The sequence below is a fragment of the Pelmatolapia mariae genome, linkage group LG16_19 (assembly GCF_036321145.2).
Source record: "Pelmatolapia mariae isolate MD_Pm_ZW linkage group LG16_19, Pm_UMD_F_2, whole genome shotgun sequence".
Classification (NCBI taxonomy): domain Eukaryota; kingdom Metazoa; phylum Chordata; class Actinopteri; order Cichliformes; family Cichlidae; genus Pelmatolapia; species Pelmatolapia mariae.
Window position 1 is genome coordinate 68060487 of NC_086241.1, and position 18438 is coordinate 68078924.

Sequence of the window (18438 nt, forward strand, 5' to 3'; positions counted from 1 at the left end):
GAATAATGGGAAGTGTTTCCTCTATAATAAGGGATTTATATTCAATGTGAGTTTTCGGGAGCAGCGACAGAATTGTTTGTACTTCGTCATGTGTCATCCTGAGGAAACACTTAGTTTCTGCATATATTCCCACTGAGACGGGTCAGCCCGTACTCTGTAATCTTAAAAACACGCACCGATAGTCATCACAGAACATATGTTTCCCTCATGATTGCACTCGCTGCCTGTCACTCGCTGCACATCGTATCCACAGAAAGACAGAAGCGGCGAGTTTCCCTCGCCTTTCCCCCCGTCATCGTCGCCAGCCTGAATTCGAAGATAAAAGGTTAATTTGCCATCTCTCTCCTTCCTCTAGGCCAAATCAATCCGCCGTAGTCTCTGTCTGCCATTGTCCTAATCAGACCCTCAACTCGCTATTGGATTTCAATGGAACAGGCGCAGCCCAAAGACCCGCACAACCACCTAATCGATGCTCCTCGAATGGCTCCGGTTTTCTATAGGGGATCGCTGCAGCTTTAATGCTTACACAAGGAAGTGGCACGGGGTCCAATGACTTGATATGTCTCCTGGAAGTGCATTTGTCATTTAGCTGATAGTGAATCACAAACAGCTTCATGTGTAGTAATTGTGCTGAGCCCGCTGTGCGTCTGCAAAGGCTAAATTTGGCATCAGACCCTCTGACCCGATCAATCGCTGCTCAAGAAACAAAGGCAGTCAAAAAATAACCTTCAGCTTGATACGCAGCCCTTATTGTTTTCTTTTTTTTATTTGTCAATCAAGCGGGAGAAAACTTTTTGAGAACTTTGTGCGGCTGAGACAAAAGTGAACCTTCAGGGCTTAATTGTTGCATCGCTTTTGAAGCAGACAGAAAGCAAATATGAATCCATTTCTGTTTCCTTCATTTTTGTGCAAAAAGTGGAATTTACATCACACTAAACATTTTCTTTGAATGTGAAAGCCTTTCTTAAAACAACAATGTCATAGCAGGTAAAGATGTCACATCCATGTCTGCAGGTTCAGCCATGGCCCCGCAGAGCTCTGGAAACGGACCCGATGGAGGTCACCCGCCAATCACACGCTCACCTATGGCTCAGGAGAGAGGTATGTCTGTGTGTGTTAGCCCCGTGAGTCAGCCTACCAGGGGCACAGCTACCCCAGGCTTAAGTTAAAGGACTGGAATCGTTGTTTTACCCAATGGCAAGCAGTGTTTCAGGATGTTTTACAGAAACATTTAGTGGCTAGCACACATGCTCTGTACAGTACAGAAATATATATTACAGAAAATCCACATTGTGCATCAGGCTCAGATGAAGAGCTTGTATACTTACAAAGCGGACGATGAAATAGAAATAATTTCTTTCTTTACATGAAACACCAGCGAGCGGTGCAGGAGGATTAGAGGCCGTAACAAACAGAAGACAAAAACGATATCTTAGTGCACCACAGATGAAACCAGCGACTGTAATGAAAGATTTTCTTAGGAAATATGAAGACTTGGAGTTTAAGAAGTTAGCAAAGAGATGTAAACAAGTCATTTGACACAGCTACAAAGAAAGACAAAAGACAGAGAAAGAACTGTGGGAATTTCCCACTCGCCACAATAGTGAGTGCTCCGGGTTTCTCTCTAAGATCATCCTTCTGCAGTGATTCATGGTTCTGTTCTGGGAGACCTGCTCGCTCTTCAGTGGGCATAACTGAGAAGCTGTAGGCAGGTAGAGCAGCAGGAAGACCTCCCGCCCAGACCTGAGCAGGCATCGGTGACAACAAGCATCACGCTGCATGACACTAAGGTGGTTTGCAAAGCAGCTTGCAGGCACTGAGCACAGTAGGCTGGCTCAAGCTTATTAAATACTGCCATAACCTTCTATGATAGGCGACAACCCAGTGATGCATAGGATGGTATCAGCTAAGACAAATGTGAACAGGGCCAATCGTCCAAACTGGGAGGTGCCTGAAAGCTGAAGGCTTCGCCTCCCATTCTACTGTTAGGCTACGTCTACACTAATCTGGATAAATTTGAAAACGGCGTTTTCGTCTGAAAACCGCGTCCACACTATCGTTTTCAGACATTTTCACAGAGTTGTGCGTCCGCATTGAAACGGTTGAAAACGCTTACGTTCCTGTCCTGCACATGCGTGAAACGCAAGAAGATTCGGCCTGCCTCATTTCTGTCTGCCGCTGATTTACTTTCCACCGAGTTTTTTAAACGGACTAACAATGAGGTGGAGTTGTTGCTGCGAGTAACACAAAAGTACAAAGTTGCAAAAGCGAGTGAGAATTAATATCATGTACAAACTGATATTCATCTTTAATAGGGCTGTCAGAACAGCTCTGTATAATGCCCTCCGCTATCTTAGTTTAATTGGTCACATGTCTGCATCACATGACTAAAATGTGTCATCGATTTCGAAGGCCTGCGGTTACACTGCGACAAGAAAACGGCGTTTTCAAATGTATCCGCTTTGGAGAGCGTTTTCAAAAAGCTCAGTTTTCCTTGAGCAAAAACGCCGTCTCAGTGTGGACGGGAGGCCAACACGCAGAGAAAAAGATGTTTTCAAACGAAAACGTGTGGACGTGGCCTTGAATACTCTAGAAACAACAAGTGAGCCTGCAGTGTGAGAGTGAAGAGCTCTAACAAGACGATACGAAACTCCGAGGTCTTTAAGTCGTGACTGATTATTTAAGAAGAAATCTGGATTTAACAGGGAGCCAGTGAAGAGAAGATAATATGGGAGAAAACCTTCATGTTCCTCTTTCTAGTCCCTGCTGGTTTATCAGGTTTTTAATATTATATGCAAATAAAACAACAAACACTTTCAAACTAAATAATTTCCAGTGTCAGTATATGTTTAAAATCTTCTGCACTTCATGTAGTTTACACACACGCAGCATCATGTTTTAGCTTCATTGTTAGGGTAAAATTGCGGTTGTGTAAAAATGTCACAGTAAACATTCAGATAAGTCTCTCATTCAGACCCGAGTGTGCGCTCTTTTGATGGAGCCACTTCAGCTTTGGCCCCGACTCGCTGCCAAAGGCTCGTAACACGAACGCTCACCCGCAAGCCACATGTGTTGGCCAAACTGCAAAATTGTTTCCAGCAATTATGGCCACTTCTCAACTATTACTAAAAACAGCAAAATTGCTCATGTGAAAAAAAAATCTGCATCCACACAACACTGAAAGAGTGGGATGCAACCTTAATGGAATTACTGCGATGCTCCCTCTCTATCACCCACCAAAGAGCAGTTAACATCACAGAGAGACAGAGGGAGTGGAGAGATGAAGACGGAGAGAGAGGGAGCGGCACTGTAAAAGGTTATTTCCCAACATGATGAAATCAAATCGGAGATTTAGTGCTGCTCTCTAATGCCTGTAAACCTCGCGCCCTCCCCAGCCCAGTCCAGGAAAACACGGCGAGGTTAACAGGGTTGGCTGTTGTTTTTGCTGTTTTCCTAGCTAGGATTAAACCTCCCACCGCCCCCCCCCTCGTCCTCCTCTACACGCACGCCCCACTTTGCTCAAGTGGCTGCCTCCCTAAGAGCCTCTCTCCACTCTTCATTTCCATAAATCCGCTGAATGTCCCTTTTTTCCCCCCGCTTTCTCTCGCGTGCTCCGCCGCTCGCCTGTTGTTGTCCGGCTGAGAGCTTCATTCACTTTGCCCGAAAGAGAGAAAGGTTTGTGTGCGTGTTGTGTGTTTGTGTGTGAGTGTGGAGAGCGAACGAAGCAGAGAGACAGAAAAATCCTTGAATGTGTTATTTGCTTTTAGCACTGTCTGCACAATGTTCCTCTCCCCATCCATTTTCCAGGCAATTTAAAGTGCGGTATTACACACTGTATTTTTTCTCCTGCTCTCCCAGAATCCCCTTACCCTAATGGAAGCAAAACATTACAATAATGTCCTCGCTCCTTAAACCCAGCACTCGCAGCCTAAGCACTTTCAGGCCCCGATCGCTCTTTCCCTCTGTTACACTGTCTTTCCTCCCACACACACTTTCTCTCTCGCTGCCTCTCTTTCTGTCTTGGCCTTCATCTCTTCGCTGCACACACACACACACACACTTTTATTGCTCTCTTTCTCCGTTATCTCCCCCACACACACCGAGAAACAAACACATGCGTGTGTGCGCACACAGCCATCATGCAGTGAAACTTTCATCTCCCTCCCCTCTCCTCATATTTTCTCATGCTCTCTTAGCAGAAACAAGGAATTATACAAGTGTCAACTTGCACTTTTCCAACTCTATCGTTTTTCCCTAAACCCCAAACTCGCTAAAGAGTCGGCCCGCGCGCCCATTCAGCAAAGCGGATCGCTATCACAGTTTACAGTCGAGCGGGCCCGATCCATTTACGCCCTAATCTGCAATCCCCCTACCGCACGCGCTCGTTTCCACACCCACGCAACCTCTCTTTTCCCTGAATGGCCGCCCGGCGACCTTTCCACATTCGCGGTGGATCGGGAGACCTTTCTGTGGGTTTAAAAACCAACGGCGCAGCTTGAAAGAGCGAAGCCCAGGCGAGGATCTCTCCAAATGTCAATTTGAATGGTGCGGGCGAGTTTGGGCCTGAGAGGCTCTGACACGTCTATTGACAAAATGGTTTAGAAAAACGTAGCAGCCGCGGTCAAATCGCCGGCTATTCTGTGAAGAGTCGAGCAAACGGTTGGCTTTTTTCAACCTGCTCTTTTCTGTCTGCGCACAGACTCGACTGCGTGCATCTTTCAGAACATGCATACACTTGACCCTCTGCTTCTGCCCATGCGAGCCTGTGTCAGCCTGCCGCTTTCTTTAAGCGCCGTCTAACACCTGGACCGCGTGTATTACTCCACAAAGTGTATCTGCGAGTAACAGGAGCCAGCGCTGAGGTAAAAGATTAGGGTCGTTATCAGAACACGGCTCTTTTTACACGAGGAAATTGAATAAATATCCCGCTTTGTTGACTTGCACGACCGCTTCAGACAAATCCTCCGCTGGTTCTGCTGCTTTCATGCCTGTTTTTGTGTTTCAGGGTTCAACATGCAGAGGAACCAGGCTGCCTCTCAGTTTGCTTCTCCACAGACCGGACCTCCCATGTCCCCCCACCCATCGCCAGGGGGCCCCCTCTACTCTGGAGTGGGTCCGTACTCCCAGGGTGGCCCCGCGGGCCCTTACGGACCGCACGCACCTCAGTATGGACACCAAGGTTGGTGGTTGCTATAATGTGATCATCTGAAAACATTTAAATGAACAGAAGATTTTGGAATATTTGTTTGTCCATTATTATTACAGGAAACATAATTAAATATATGTGTGTAGAGATGATGTGATGGCGAGAGCTGTAACAAAACGTTTGCAAGGATCTCACATAGTTTTCTCACAAGGTGAGAAATTGTAAAACAGGATGTAGGGCTCAGCTGTAGTGTAGAAAAGCCTTGAAATCATAATTGTTTAATGTTTTCTAAAGCTGGCAATTTCGCGTTACTCTGAGCTCTTAATCTGCCGAAGACATAAGAGCTGATTCACGAGTCTATATTTAGCACGTGTCATTTTACCAGAAACTCGGTTAAAAGTCGAGTGAGCACGAACGCCTCAAACGTGAGAGTCTAACTTTCAGGCGATAGTTTAAAAAAGCAGAGAAAACTGCGACTGCTGTCAGGCTTCGTGCTGAATTATAATCACGAGAAGCATTAACAGGCCCCACGCTGACTTTAACTGACATCACATTTGTGCAGCAGCCTCTGCTTCCTGACTGGTCCGCTGGGAGGACGAGTCCAGCCTATCATCCATTCAGAGGGGTTACGGAGGAGTTTGGCCCCAGATTGGAGAGTCACATTTGTCATTTTTGATTACCGCTGGCCTCGCGCTCACCGTCACACCGGGCTTGACTTCGGTGTCACTGGTGTCAAAGACAGTCTGCTAATGAGGAATACAAAAAGAGTCCTTTTGAAAGATGTTTCCATTGGCTGTTTCCTACAGTCTACGACGCACACAGCTGATACAGACCTCTATCATCCTGTGTGGCAGGTCTCATCGTAGGCATTCACAGCCAGACTCAGAATATTCATGAGACACTTGAACCCTGGACACACCTCTTGGCCCTCCTCGTGATAAGATTATGAGCTCCAGACTGATGAGGCGGCTGACACGTCACGAGCTTCATCCGCTGAATCACGATCTGGAGAAATATCGGCCTCAAAGAAAAATGTGTCGTTTTTTAAAAGAATTGAACATAATGAATCTGTTTTAGCTTCATTTCTTTCAAATACATACAGTCCAGTGTCGCACCTGCAGTAGGTTATCACGTCCATAGAGAGAAGCTGAACGCGTTCCTTTAACCGATCGCAACGATGGCTTCCCTCGTACTGATGGGGACCGGCCTGTCTTCTAATGAGACACATGCTGTGCATAAAATGAACCAGTTCATTCATGTTTACTGGAGATCTTAATTTAGAACAAGACGGCTGCAAGAATGAGTCACAAAAACCAGAGGAAGAAGCTTTTTGGACCAAAATGCACAGCATGCAAACATGAGAGGGCAAATGCTAACAGCTGAAATATTCATCTAGAAACATCTCAAGAGTTAAAAGAATACATAAAGTTTGGTGTCTGGGTGGCTCGGTTGGTAGCGCTGTTGCTTTCTCATAGAGATTATCTGCAGCATGTTTTATATATCTATAGATATATATATATATCTATAGATATGTTTTTATATAGGAACATAAGCAGATTACAACCAGCAGGCAACCAGTCGAGTTGCAGATGGACTCAGACTGAGTGCAGCATGTTGGCAATCTGTCTGAGAGTCACTGCAGTCAGCCTCAGTTGGACCACGATTGTTGCCTCCTACCAGGTGACCTGTGCAATCAATTTGCAACCTACAGGCAACCAGTAGGTGATGGCAACATCAGTCACCAAATGCAAAAAAAGTTACAATCACCAGTTTTTTCCTAGTCAAGCAGAGGACTTACTTTTACTGTAGTTTTACTAATGATCAAGATCCTGATAACATATTAGATCACAAGGCCAGCTTTCTTATCTCTTTCTGTGCTGTGCGTGTACATACGTCATCCTCATCCACCCCAACCGGTCGCTCTGTCTGTTTAAAAAGCCAAAGCTTCTCTGAGGTCACATAAATGTGCAGTGATCAGTGCAGGGAAAACGCATCCATCTCTTCCTGAGTATTTATTGTTTCTTTGGCCTCTGAGCAGTAATCAGATGTTCCACCACGTTCTCTCGGCCTGTCTGAGGAGCCGTGTGGAGGGCCAGTTGCACTGACCATCAGTCTAAGCGTTTTCAGATTTTTCTCAGGAGAAAAAAAAACTTGGAAAAACGACGAGTCTCAGATTCCAGGAAAACTGGAAAAAAAAGAAGTTTGGATCACTTTGTGTAATTAAACGTTCTGCGCTCGCTTGTTTCTCCAACATGAAACTCCCAGCCAGCCGGCAAACGTCGACATCTGCTGTTGTAGTTCGTTTTCTGCCTTTGGCGCCACACCAGACCAAACATTATGGTATTTTTTTGGTAAATGTGTGTTTTAATGTGTCACCTTGATAAATGCACCCATCCGCGCGTGTGTTTTTCCAAATTTGCGGCGTCTCCCTCGCATTTGTTAATCTTGATTAATAGCCCTAATGCGTTTGGTATTTGGTCCTCCTTCTCCACCCACTCTTATCTCCTAATGTGACTTTGGCTGCGCTGACAGCCCAGTAAGCAGAGAGGAGAAAGAGAAATGAAGTAAGCAGAGAGCAACAGCGAGGCGGTCTAGCCTGCGAGAAGCTCTGGAGGCAGATGAGCGTGAAATCTCACTTGGACGTCAGGAGAGATGTTCCATCAAAATCAGAAGGAGCAGCTCAGACCTGCACATGTGTATGTGCTTCATGTTCGCATGCAGATATAGCAAACGTGCAGGTATCCTCAGTGCCAAATATGGCACCTGTGTTTTCTTTATGCAAACTTGCTGAAGAGCCAAAGCCAACACCCTTAATTCACCCTTGGCCTGTGATTCTTCAGCTTCCCCCTAATTTACTCCTTTTGTGGCCGTCTGTGGTTATTTTTACAGGTAAACAGCCGAGTTCAGATTACCACTTACGTGCACTTTCACATCATAATGTTTCATTTTACCAACTTAGTTTTACTTTGATGTAAACTCGTCTTAAGGCTTCATATTGACTCCAGGACATAGCCAGGGTCCTTAGCAGAGCCAGACAGCTGCTGGTCATTGTTCTTAATGACAGCTCCATCTGCTTCCCTTCCCTCTCCCGAGCGAACTAGCAAATTAGCCAACACAGAAACTAGCTCCAAGTTCCTGAACTCTGCTCTGCTGTTTCTCTTGGCCTGTCTGTGCTGGGAGAGGTTGTTTCCGTGTGTAATGGGTAACAGCATTTTGTCTTTTAGCCATTTCTCACACACACACACTAAAACAGTTTGTAGCTCAGCAAAATACATAAAACAGTCTGGTGTCTGTAACTTTAAAGGCTACACGACTGCTTTTTTTATCCGCGGGTAAACGACTGTAGCTGGACTTGTGTAATCAGCTACATAAGCTCCATCCTGTACACAGTTAATGTGATACATGAGTCTGCCGGAGGACACGGCCTCTCTGCAAATAATACTTACATATTTTTTTGCTTTTTCAAGCGATCTTTGATCAGATAACACTAACCAGAGGTTTGCTGTTTGTGACTGTGTGTTAGAGCTGTTGCAGGGAGGCGGTCCAAACATTTAAGCTGCTCCGTGTTTATCGTGGTGCTTTGAAAGGCCGCTATATCCCGAGTTTACCTGATCTCAGCTGATATCAGGCTCTCCTCGAGACTCAAATGTCCTCAGCAGCTGTTTCCAAGACCTGCACTTGGACACGGTGCAGAGCAGCATGTTAAGAACAGCGCACACACACACACACGGGGGGAGGAGGATATTATGCTATTACAGGAAAACGATTCAGAGACTGTCTCAGCTCTGCTTTCTCTCCCACCCATCGCATAGTTCCCTCCACCACATACCCCCCTCCGGGGGTTAAGCACTCCACTGGTAATGACCGTGCTTCAGACAGGACTTTTAAGCCTTGGTGCCTTGCCGGAGCCACAGAGTAATTCAGCCAAAAAAAAAAAGAAGAAGAAGAAAGAAAAAAGCCATGACTCAAGCCAATGCCTAAGGGAGCGAGTGGATGTTTTTGGAGGAAATTGACAGTATGTGGAGCTCAGCAGCCCCAAGGCGCACCCCAGCCCGGCTCAGGCTCAGAAACCCTGCCGGGGAAGGTGCTGAGGTGGCTGGTAGAAGATGTGGGGGCCTCGGGCAAGAGGGGATGCTGCAAAAAAAAGAAATATATATATCCATCCCACCAAGCTGTACATGAACGCTGCAGTGTAACAGTGAGCTGAGTGAAGCAAGGAAGGAATCTGTTTTTTTTCGTCTGTATTGACCCGTCTGATGTCAAACATTTGAAGTGCTAAAGCAGATTAAACAGCTTTAAACAGACTTACAGTTATTTTATTAAGTAAAGCAGTTTCATAACGATTCGAGGAGGAAACAGAGACATCCTTGCTTCCTAAAATATGATTACCGGCTTGATTATACTTGACACACTCCCCAACTAAGCCCACCTCTCCCAGCTCACTCCCACCACATTCACAGAAAGGAAAAGAGGAAAAATGCTATTGAATTTTTTTATTTGTGTTCAGCCACATGTGCACAGCCTGCCCACGCTCCCGTCCTTGGCAGCTCAAGCATGTAGCCATGTAATCTGCGTTCCACTCCTCACTGATGGAGTTCACAGGTCCAGAGGGTGCACCGGTGCACCATCACACCTCGCTCCGCCGCAGATGGCAGAGCGACCGCCTCGGCCGTTAGCGTCGGCGGGTCCGGCCTGCTGAGGAAGCAGTCGACGGTAATCTGCTCGGTCACGCTCCAGCTCTCCCGCGGGACTGTGGGTATTAAACCCGGCACAGGATATAGCGTCCAACAAATGCGTGACCGTGCCGGGAATTTCCATGTAATTGTGAACGAAGCACCACGAGCGCTCCTTCTCCTTCTCCTTCTCCTTCTCCTCCCCTCTATCGCGCTATAAATACCACCAAGACTCCCCAAAGGCACAAGTGCTGAGAAGCAGGCGAGAAACCAAGACTGAGCTACAAGGACACGAGAAGGTGCAAATAAGAAATGGCATCCTCCTTGTCCTCCTTTCCTCTTGTCCTTCCTTGGTTAGTTTCCAGAGCAGCAGGAGTAACAGTCAGAGTAGGCAGAGTCACTTCTGTGAATGCATTTTAATGCTAACATCGTATGCATGTGCATAATGGAAGCTAACACTGCACATTTTGAACCTGGTTTCCCGTGCATAAAACCAGAGTCATGGCTAAGAGAAGATGCACATTTTTATATGACTTTCCTGACAGGAAGTGCTTTTATCTGGAAGCATTTGGAAGTTAACATTAAGTTGTACTTTTTTTTTCTTTTTTCCCCCTGAAGCGTTTTAAATATATCAGCACAGAGAGTCATTATTGCTTCTTTTTTTTTCTAAATTGGACAAAATTTTACCTCAGCAATAATCCATCTTCCTGTTTTAATGTAATCTTACAGCACTTCCAAAGTCATTGAAAGCCCGAATGGCTCTTATGAAAACACCTACTGTAGGATTTTGAGGTTGAGCTCTCAGTCATTTTAAAAAGTGGGTTAGCGTGCTATCTGTCCTTGAAGAAGCATTCTGGCTCGGCACCAATCCTTCAGGAAGTGAATCATTCTTGTCAGGACAGAGCAAGGCTCTCATAGGAAAGCTTTACATTAACCCCATCCCGCAGTTACTCTGTCTTTCTGCTGTCAGCCGAGGCGACTGAGCCCACATCACTTTGAATGGTAGTACATCAAAACTGATAAGTTCCCTCAGTGCGGCGCGCCGACTTAATGACACAGTTTTTCAAAACAGATTTAGCTTAGCACCTCACCAAAAAGAAAAAATACTAAGACAGCGAGTGAACACGCTGAGATGGAAAATTCCAGACGCTTCCTCGCTTTTAGGACTTCAGGCAGAAGAATTCAGAGTCCAGATGCTATAAACGAACCCCTGGAATAGATGGCCGGCGGCCATGACGTGGGTCCCAACAGCCGTCCAGGGCTGAGAGAAGTTGCTGACCGGGGCCTTGTTCGTCCAGCTGAGCCGAGAGCAGTCGGGCTGCAGGGCACAGCTCCCAGGATTTTCCACAGCGTCTCCGGCAGTCGCTCATTATGAGTGGAAGAAACGTGGAAATGCGTGTTTCAGTGCTCGCAAGGTCTCCAAAGTATTACACATGCATTCACACAATCAAGCAGATGCACACACACACAGAGCGCACCATACATATCCTCCTGTGTTCGTTAGCAGGCATCCTTTCTTCCTGAACGCTTCCCTATTATAGCCCCAAAACCCTTGACAGGTGTCAGCTGTACTCAGCTCACCGACTCACCAGAGCCTCCCCACAAATAATCCGCTTTTTCTTTTCCCATCTCCCACAGTAGATTTCATCACAATTTCTGGACAAATTCAAGCGGAGTTGCTGACTTTTATGGGAAAGACTTTTATTTTGATTCAGTATAAATCCTGTCTCGGGGGTTGGCGGGTAGGAGCGTTTCCCCCTCCCTCGCCGTCTGTCTGTCTTCCTCTCTTTCCGCCCCCTCGTGCTCCCTCCGTCTCTGTTGGACAAGCGGTCTTATGTCGTGTGGAAAGTGTCTTCGGCGAAGCAGCTCGAGGACACCATGAAGCCATTACCATATTCAGTATCGCTCTTCCCCCCCGTGTGGAACATTGTCATCTAACTTTCCCTCGTTTGAGCGCGCAGAAAAGCCTTCAGGTTTTAAAGAGACTTGATCCCCTTTTCCAGACATATTCTCAGGGGATTACGCAGTGAGGCCCAACTAAAGCACCCTTAATCAAATCAAAATAAATAGCCCCCTTCACAATGGAAGATGCCACTTTTCTATTTTGCGGGGGATTTGTCCCCTGTGGAAAAATCTCAGTGCCCAAATAGGGAATACGCTGTTATGCGCGCTGCGTGCCGTGGGTGTGGACGGCTCTCACATGTATAGGTGCCTGCTGCTGTGTCTGGTGCATGCGCGTGTTGTCTTTCAGCTGTTATTGAGGCTGGAGTCGAGCGAGGCTTTTAAAGCCAAAATGGAGGGGTTTAAGTGTGCCTTAGGAAAGCTCCTGGCATCGTGGCTGCGTGGCACTCCAGGGCAGCAAGAAAGCATTTACTGCAGATTAGAGCTCCTCTCAAGTGTTTCACAAAGTCAGCCTTAAGCTCGCCAATTGTTCCCAGGGCCACACAGCTCACCGGGCCACACCTCAGAGTGGGTCTCCTCGCATCCGTGCAGGTTGGCGGCCGCCGTGAATCACGGTGTAATCCCGCTCTTTACGCTCCGCGGCTGTCGCGGCATTATTTTCTTGATGGATGAAATTGCTGTATGTGTCACTGTGGTAGGTATATGAGTACCAGCTGACAAACACACTCCATTTGTCTCAAATGAGGTGATTCATAAGACCCATCTGCAGCTCCAGTTTGTCACTGAAGCTATTTTGTGCCGTTCTCATAACCAAATCGTGGAATTTAGGAGGACGTCTGAAACGACAGCGAGCCATGTTTTACGTTTCAGGGACACCGTCTGTGTAGCTTCTGATTTTCTGTGATCTTAATGAGCTTTTGTTGGCTGATTCACATGTCGTCTTCTTCCAGGCAACTACCCACGGCCCTCCAACTACAGCGGCACAGCCAGCACCGGCTACAGTGGCCCCGGCCCCGGCGTAACCAACAGCCTGGGCATGAACGCTACCAGCCCCATGCACGGCCAGGGGCCCGGCCAGCCCATGCCCGGAGGACGCGGCCACGGCCCAGGCAGCCAGAACAGGGTGTACCCGGCCATGGGTCCCACTTCTCCCAGCGTACCCCAGCCAGCTGGGCCCGGGATGGGTCCCCCTTCTTTGGGTAGCTCTAACCGCAAGACCCAGGAGGCAGCAGCGGCTGCCGTGCCGGGATCTGCCAACTCAGTGCACAACAGGTAAGAGCGCGGCAAGGGCTCCGGCTGCAAACTCAGCACATTAGTTGTGCATATGCTGCATGTGAGTTAATGAATGTGCATGCGAGCTAACGTATCCCAGCTGTAGCTGTAAGTGGTCTTGATGGTGAAAAATGTATTTTAGTGTGAATTGTGCCGTATGGTTACTGTACGCTACAATTCTGGGCCGTCGAGCTTCTCTGCCGTGCGTTACCGTCTAACGAGAGACATCGATCTGCCGGGTCGTCTGTGGGTTTGTGCTGAAAAGCCCCGCAGAGGCTTTCTGAGCCAAACACTTTCTTTTTCTCTGAGACTCTTTTCAGACGTGCAGGCAAGAGTTGTTCTCAGGGGTTCCACTCTTCTATGAGCCACTTGTGCAACTGTCCCTATTTTCACACATCTCATAAAGTACCTGACATTTTGATATCTGGCTCTGTGCACCGAGTGCCATTTTCTTGCAAAAAGAGATATATTGGCACGAGAGCAGGCAGCGCGGTCTCGATGCAGCACCGTCGAAACATAAGAGAAGAAAAATGCAAACTGCAGGTTTGACTGTAAAAACACCAGAGACCGCAGTGACACCGAGCACCTTAACGCAAATGCACAGCTCTTTGAAGCTCTAACAGCGTGTGAGTTCAGGGGTATTATTTTCCATCAGGGCGGGAGCTCTGACTGTACGAGCGCTCGCAGTGTTGGAGGCAGAGGGGTTGTTGTGGGATTGTGTGGGCAGTAAACTTTCGCTGAACCCTGCCGGGGGAACTTGTGAAAACATTGCTGTCTTCTGAGAGGAAAGATGGCTTTCTGCATTCGCGCCATTCTGGGTGCGCTTTTCCTAACAAATGCATCATGGGAGCAGCCTCGGCGGCGCTCAGATTAGCGTTTGCCAGCATTCATCCGTTTCCGCTGAAACATGTGGGTTTCTCTTTTCTGTCGGCGGTCTGCAGGACGCCTCTGTACGCGAGGCCCCCAGCCCAGACGCAGCCCACCTCCACCCGCTGGCCCACACCCCACCATTCCTCCACCTGTCCACCGCCTTCACCCCCACCCCGACCTCATCCTCCATGCATCCATTCGCATCAACATAGGTAGGTCCACGTCCATCACCACGCTTGTGTGTGCGTGCCTTTAAATCAGTTTGTGTGTGGATGTTGGTGTGTCACGTGACCGAGCCGCGCTAAAACGACCATGGTGGCATTTCTCGGCGCTGCGTCTGACAGCAAAACAAGAGGAGTCATCATCATTACCATTGTAATTGCTATCATCACCTTCATCATCATCATCATCACTGTAGTCATCAGTATCACAGGCTTCTCTTAGTCACTCTAATGGCAACAACAAGTGAGCGCCCCCAGTATCACTCACACACACACACACACTCACACACACACACACATTCACACACTCACACACACACATACACACACACTGAGATACTCAGGGCTGCGTGCACTGTAACAGCATCGTGGGGGGAAGGCAGGGGAGGGGAGGAGCCTGACAGGGGGGGTGATTAATTGCGTGCATCCGGGAGGCCCAATGCTGTCCACACACACACACACACACACTTGCAGCAATGCAAATGCTAGTCAAGCCATTAAGAGATGGCTGAGTTGTCAATAAGAAGTGGCATGACATGATCCCCACTGCTGGGACCAATCAGACGGCCTGTCAGTCTCCCCTCAGACAGCAGCGAGGTGTCGCTGGCTGCGGTGGGGCTCTCTCGCTCTCTCGCTCTCTCTCTCAGCGTGTTTACAAATCTGCCTGTAAAGTACGTTCACGTCTTCATCTGTGTCTCGACCTATTTTGATTTATTGTCAGCTGTGCAAGTATCCCCGGGCTCCTTTGTTTGCCGTTTCATCTCCATCTGCGGCATTAAGCCGTCGTTAATGTGTGTTTTTCCTTCTTTCGCTGCACTGCAACGATCACACTGGAAGCAAAGAGTCCGGTGCAGTGACAGCCGTCTCCTTTTGATTCTGCTCTTTGAAATGTGTGCCGGCTTGCCAGTCGTTAGCGTTTATTTAAACCGCAGCATCACTTCTGCGGCGCTGGAGAAAATAATCGAGCAGACGCCGGATGCTTAGAACAACAAAAGACTTTTATGAACTAGCTAGTGTTAAAAAAGAGAAATGTGCCAACAAATGAGACTATTGGTTTCCAAAGCAGATCGGTGTTCACAAATGTGAATAATCTGCCGCCTTCTTTATTTAGAATACCGAGTTGTTCGGATAAAAACGTAAATTAGTCTCCTCTGCTGGCAGAAGTGTGTTTTTGACTTATTTCAGACTAAAATGTGCCAGAATGTTTTGTCGTGATGGACATTTTTGCAGAGCGCCTGCCGCCTGTCTCACCTTCACTGTTGTTCTCGTCTGCTGTCGATCATTCCGATCCTTTCATCCCTCTTCGTCTGCTCCTCTTCCCTCTCCTCCCACCTGTTTCGCTCTTTTTTACCAACTGTATCGCCCTCTTTGTCTCCGTGCAGCTCTGTTATCCTACCCAGACTGTTTTATCTCGCTCAGTCTTTCTTCCTCCCAATTTGCTTTTTCTTCTCCGCTGTCTCCAGCACAGCCTTGTTATGTTTTTCTTCCTCAGATCCCACTTTAGAACATCTGAGGGAGATCAGGAGAAAATTGGCCTCCGAAAAACCTGCAGTTAAAGGCTCCAGCACCCTGTTTGCGCTCCAGATCTCAGTGCAACATTGTGAAACATTGTCAAACCCGGTTCTTCTCTGTCTGAGAAACAAGTTGTTAGTCGTACCGCGTGTCTAGTTTTGTTCTTTGATGCATTAACCGGGACTGCCACAGTCACCCGCTTCCAACCTTCCAAATCAGGGGCTAGTCGAGCAGTGAGATCATTGACTGGTCTCTGCTTTCTTTCCTCTTTTCCCTTAACACATGCCTTCACCACATCTCCACTAATAATCCTCCACATTTCTGCCTCTCATGCCTCATCTTCGTCCTCTGCTGGCTCACGCACTCTGGCTTCATTACACCGACCGACAGAATTTTGAAGAGAGGAAGGCCGCGTGCAGCTGCAGGTTGGAGCTGAGATCAAATCTTAACAAAGTGTGCAATAGGGAGCGTTTTTCCCCCCGAGCCTTCCACGAATCAGAAACAAATGTTCCACTTTTGTGGGTCTGAGTCAGAGTCGAGGGATGTTCCTGTTGAACCTCATGATAAAGTTTGGTGACGTGCCCACGATGCAGTTCAGTGGGTCTCATGGAAAACGCTGAGGTGAAAAGTTTACGTTCAAATAAGGCGAGTGAGGTCGGAGCATGAGTTTGGAAAAATGCACCAGTACACTTTTTTTTGGGGGGGGGGGGGGGGGGGATTGATGTTCGTTTTTGGAAAAGAGGCAAACACAAAGTATTAAAAGGTATAAGCTTTTCTTGGCAGCAGCTTCTGAGGACAGAATTGGGTTTTCAAATGACTTTCCAACGCTGCCGGCGACACTCTACAAAAAGTTCCCGGAGCTATAGGAACGGCGAACTGTCGGAAAAATAAGCACTTAGCAGAAGAAGAGCAAAGCTCGGGGAAAAAAAAAGAGCCGTAAATAAAAAGGAAATTGAAGGGAGAAAAATGTTGGAAGAGGGAAGAAGAGAAGAGAGGAGAGTGCTCCCAGGCAAATCCTCGCCAAATAATTCATTTCTGACCTCCTTAGTAAGTAAATTTGCTAAATAAATAAGAGCAGCGCTTGAATGTCAAGAACGGGGGATGCTGCCTGTGGCGCTTTGTCGCTCGCAGTCTTGGCAGCGCTGCGGAGCGCTCTGCTTTCATTAGATGGGTAAAATAAATGGCTTCTCCTCCATCCATCCATCCTGAGCCGTTTGATGTTTGGGAAGGAGGGGCGGGAGAAGGAAGAGTAGCTTTTTTTTCTGGATTTAATATGTTAAAAGCTGTCCTTTTATTTTTTGTTGGGGGTTTATTCTGGTTTACCCTGCGAGTGTGTGTGTGTGTGTGTGTGGTGGGGGGGAGTTGAGTCAGGAGTTTGGAGGAGCAATGAGCCCAAGCTGCCCTGAGAACAGATTGGGTCCATATATAATTCATAGCCTCCAGCCGATCCACTCCATCCTTCCATCCAGCAGCCTCTCTCCGGCTCTTTCTCTCGCCTCCTTCTGCACACACACTTAAACACGCAGCGAGCTCAGGGATCGATGGAGAGGGCCGCTCAGCCGTCACACGGTCCTGCAGTCCGGCCGTCGCCGCCGCTGTCTCGTCCGGTTAGCCGAGCCGAGACGGCGTCAGCGCGGCCTGTCACTGCAAATGAAGGACAAAGGCGCCGCCACTTCCAGAGAGACACCGTCAGCTGGTTGGCTGGCACCTCGTAACCATGGCATCCCCTTGGCAACGGCACCCACCGAACACAAGGACACGCTCAAACACACTTCGGCACACACACTCGCCCATGGTGTGAAAGTGGCCTTCTCCGATGCCCTTCACACATGTGGACTGAATAGAGGAGAGCGTGTGTGTGTGTGTGTGTGTGTGTGTGTGTGTGTAATTAGGGAATAAACGGGGGGTTAGTGAAGGACAGTGATGGTAGAGCATCAATAGGATTGTTGCCGCTCTTAAAGTGACAGGAGTCATTTTTTTAAATCTGGAGACCCAAACAAAAGCTTCAGTGAAAAATCTGCATTTTCATCCGTTTTCCTTTTAGCACGAGAGCGCTCCAACTTAGCAGCACTCGTCGAGTAAACTCATACTTTCCCTTCACTGTTTCACTACTTTTTTCCTCAGGCCACTCCTCGACAACAAACTGCGAGTGCAGTGGACTGATGGTGCTAGGATGGATGTTTCCGTGTGTGCGTTCCCTCAGTTTAGTCTCATGGAACAGCGATTACCTCCAGCTCTGGGGCCCTGAGCTGAAAATACGCCCCCCATCGGTCCACCGGGGACCCACACACACACACACACACACACACACACTCTGGCTTCTTCTTCCCTAATTTCCTCCTGCCTCCTTTCTTCTCTCCTTCCTCTCCATCCCTCCTTTCTTCCCCCTCTCGCTCTCTCTGCGGCAACAGGATGCTTTTTTTTTACCCGGCACAAAGGTGCCCAAGAGCAAGATGAATGCGCCGTGCTTGCCCCCACCCCCCAACCCCCGATGGCGGCACATGCATATATTAAGTGTGATTAAACGCTGTGCGGTGCCTCCATCAAGTGCTTTCTAATGGGCTTTTTTATGACATGAATTAGTCATAATGGGAGAGCGCCACAGTCGAAAACCACTAACCACTGTTGTTGTTGTTGTAGTTGATTTGGATTTTTCACCGTTCACGCGAGATAGCTTAAGTTCTGGTGAGGGGCGTTTTTACAGTATGCGGATAAATGAGGTTCGGAGGCTTTTGGCGCGTTTAAACTCGTTTCTCATCGCCTGCTCTGCTTTGTGGGAGTTTGCATGCAGAATACATTTTTGCTTGCTTGAGAAGGTGCAGCGATCAAAAGGTACATTTAT

At 47.9% G+C, this 18438-nt stretch overlaps 1 protein-coding gene across 3 annotated transcripts in view; it reads left to right on the forward strand.

Annotated features, from left to right (window-relative positions):
• LOC134644414 (AT-rich interactive domain-containing protein 1B-like) overlaps positions 1-18438 on the forward strand; it is a 158145-nt gene that overhangs the window by 119858 nt on the left and 19849 nt on the right. For 2 of the 3 annotated variants that reach the window (XM_063497452.1, XM_063497453.1), the window contains 3 exons: positions 1015-1101; positions 5006-5179; positions 12672-12993. In XM_063497452.1, coding sequence (XP_063353522.1) covers positions 1015-1101; positions 5006-5179; positions 12672-12993 — 583 coding nt within the window. Of the gene's footprint in view, positions 1-1014; positions 1102-5005; positions 5180-12671; positions 12994-13934; positions 14076-18438 lie in introns of all 3 variants that reach the window. The other variant, XM_063497451.1, reaches the window with a different exon arrangement.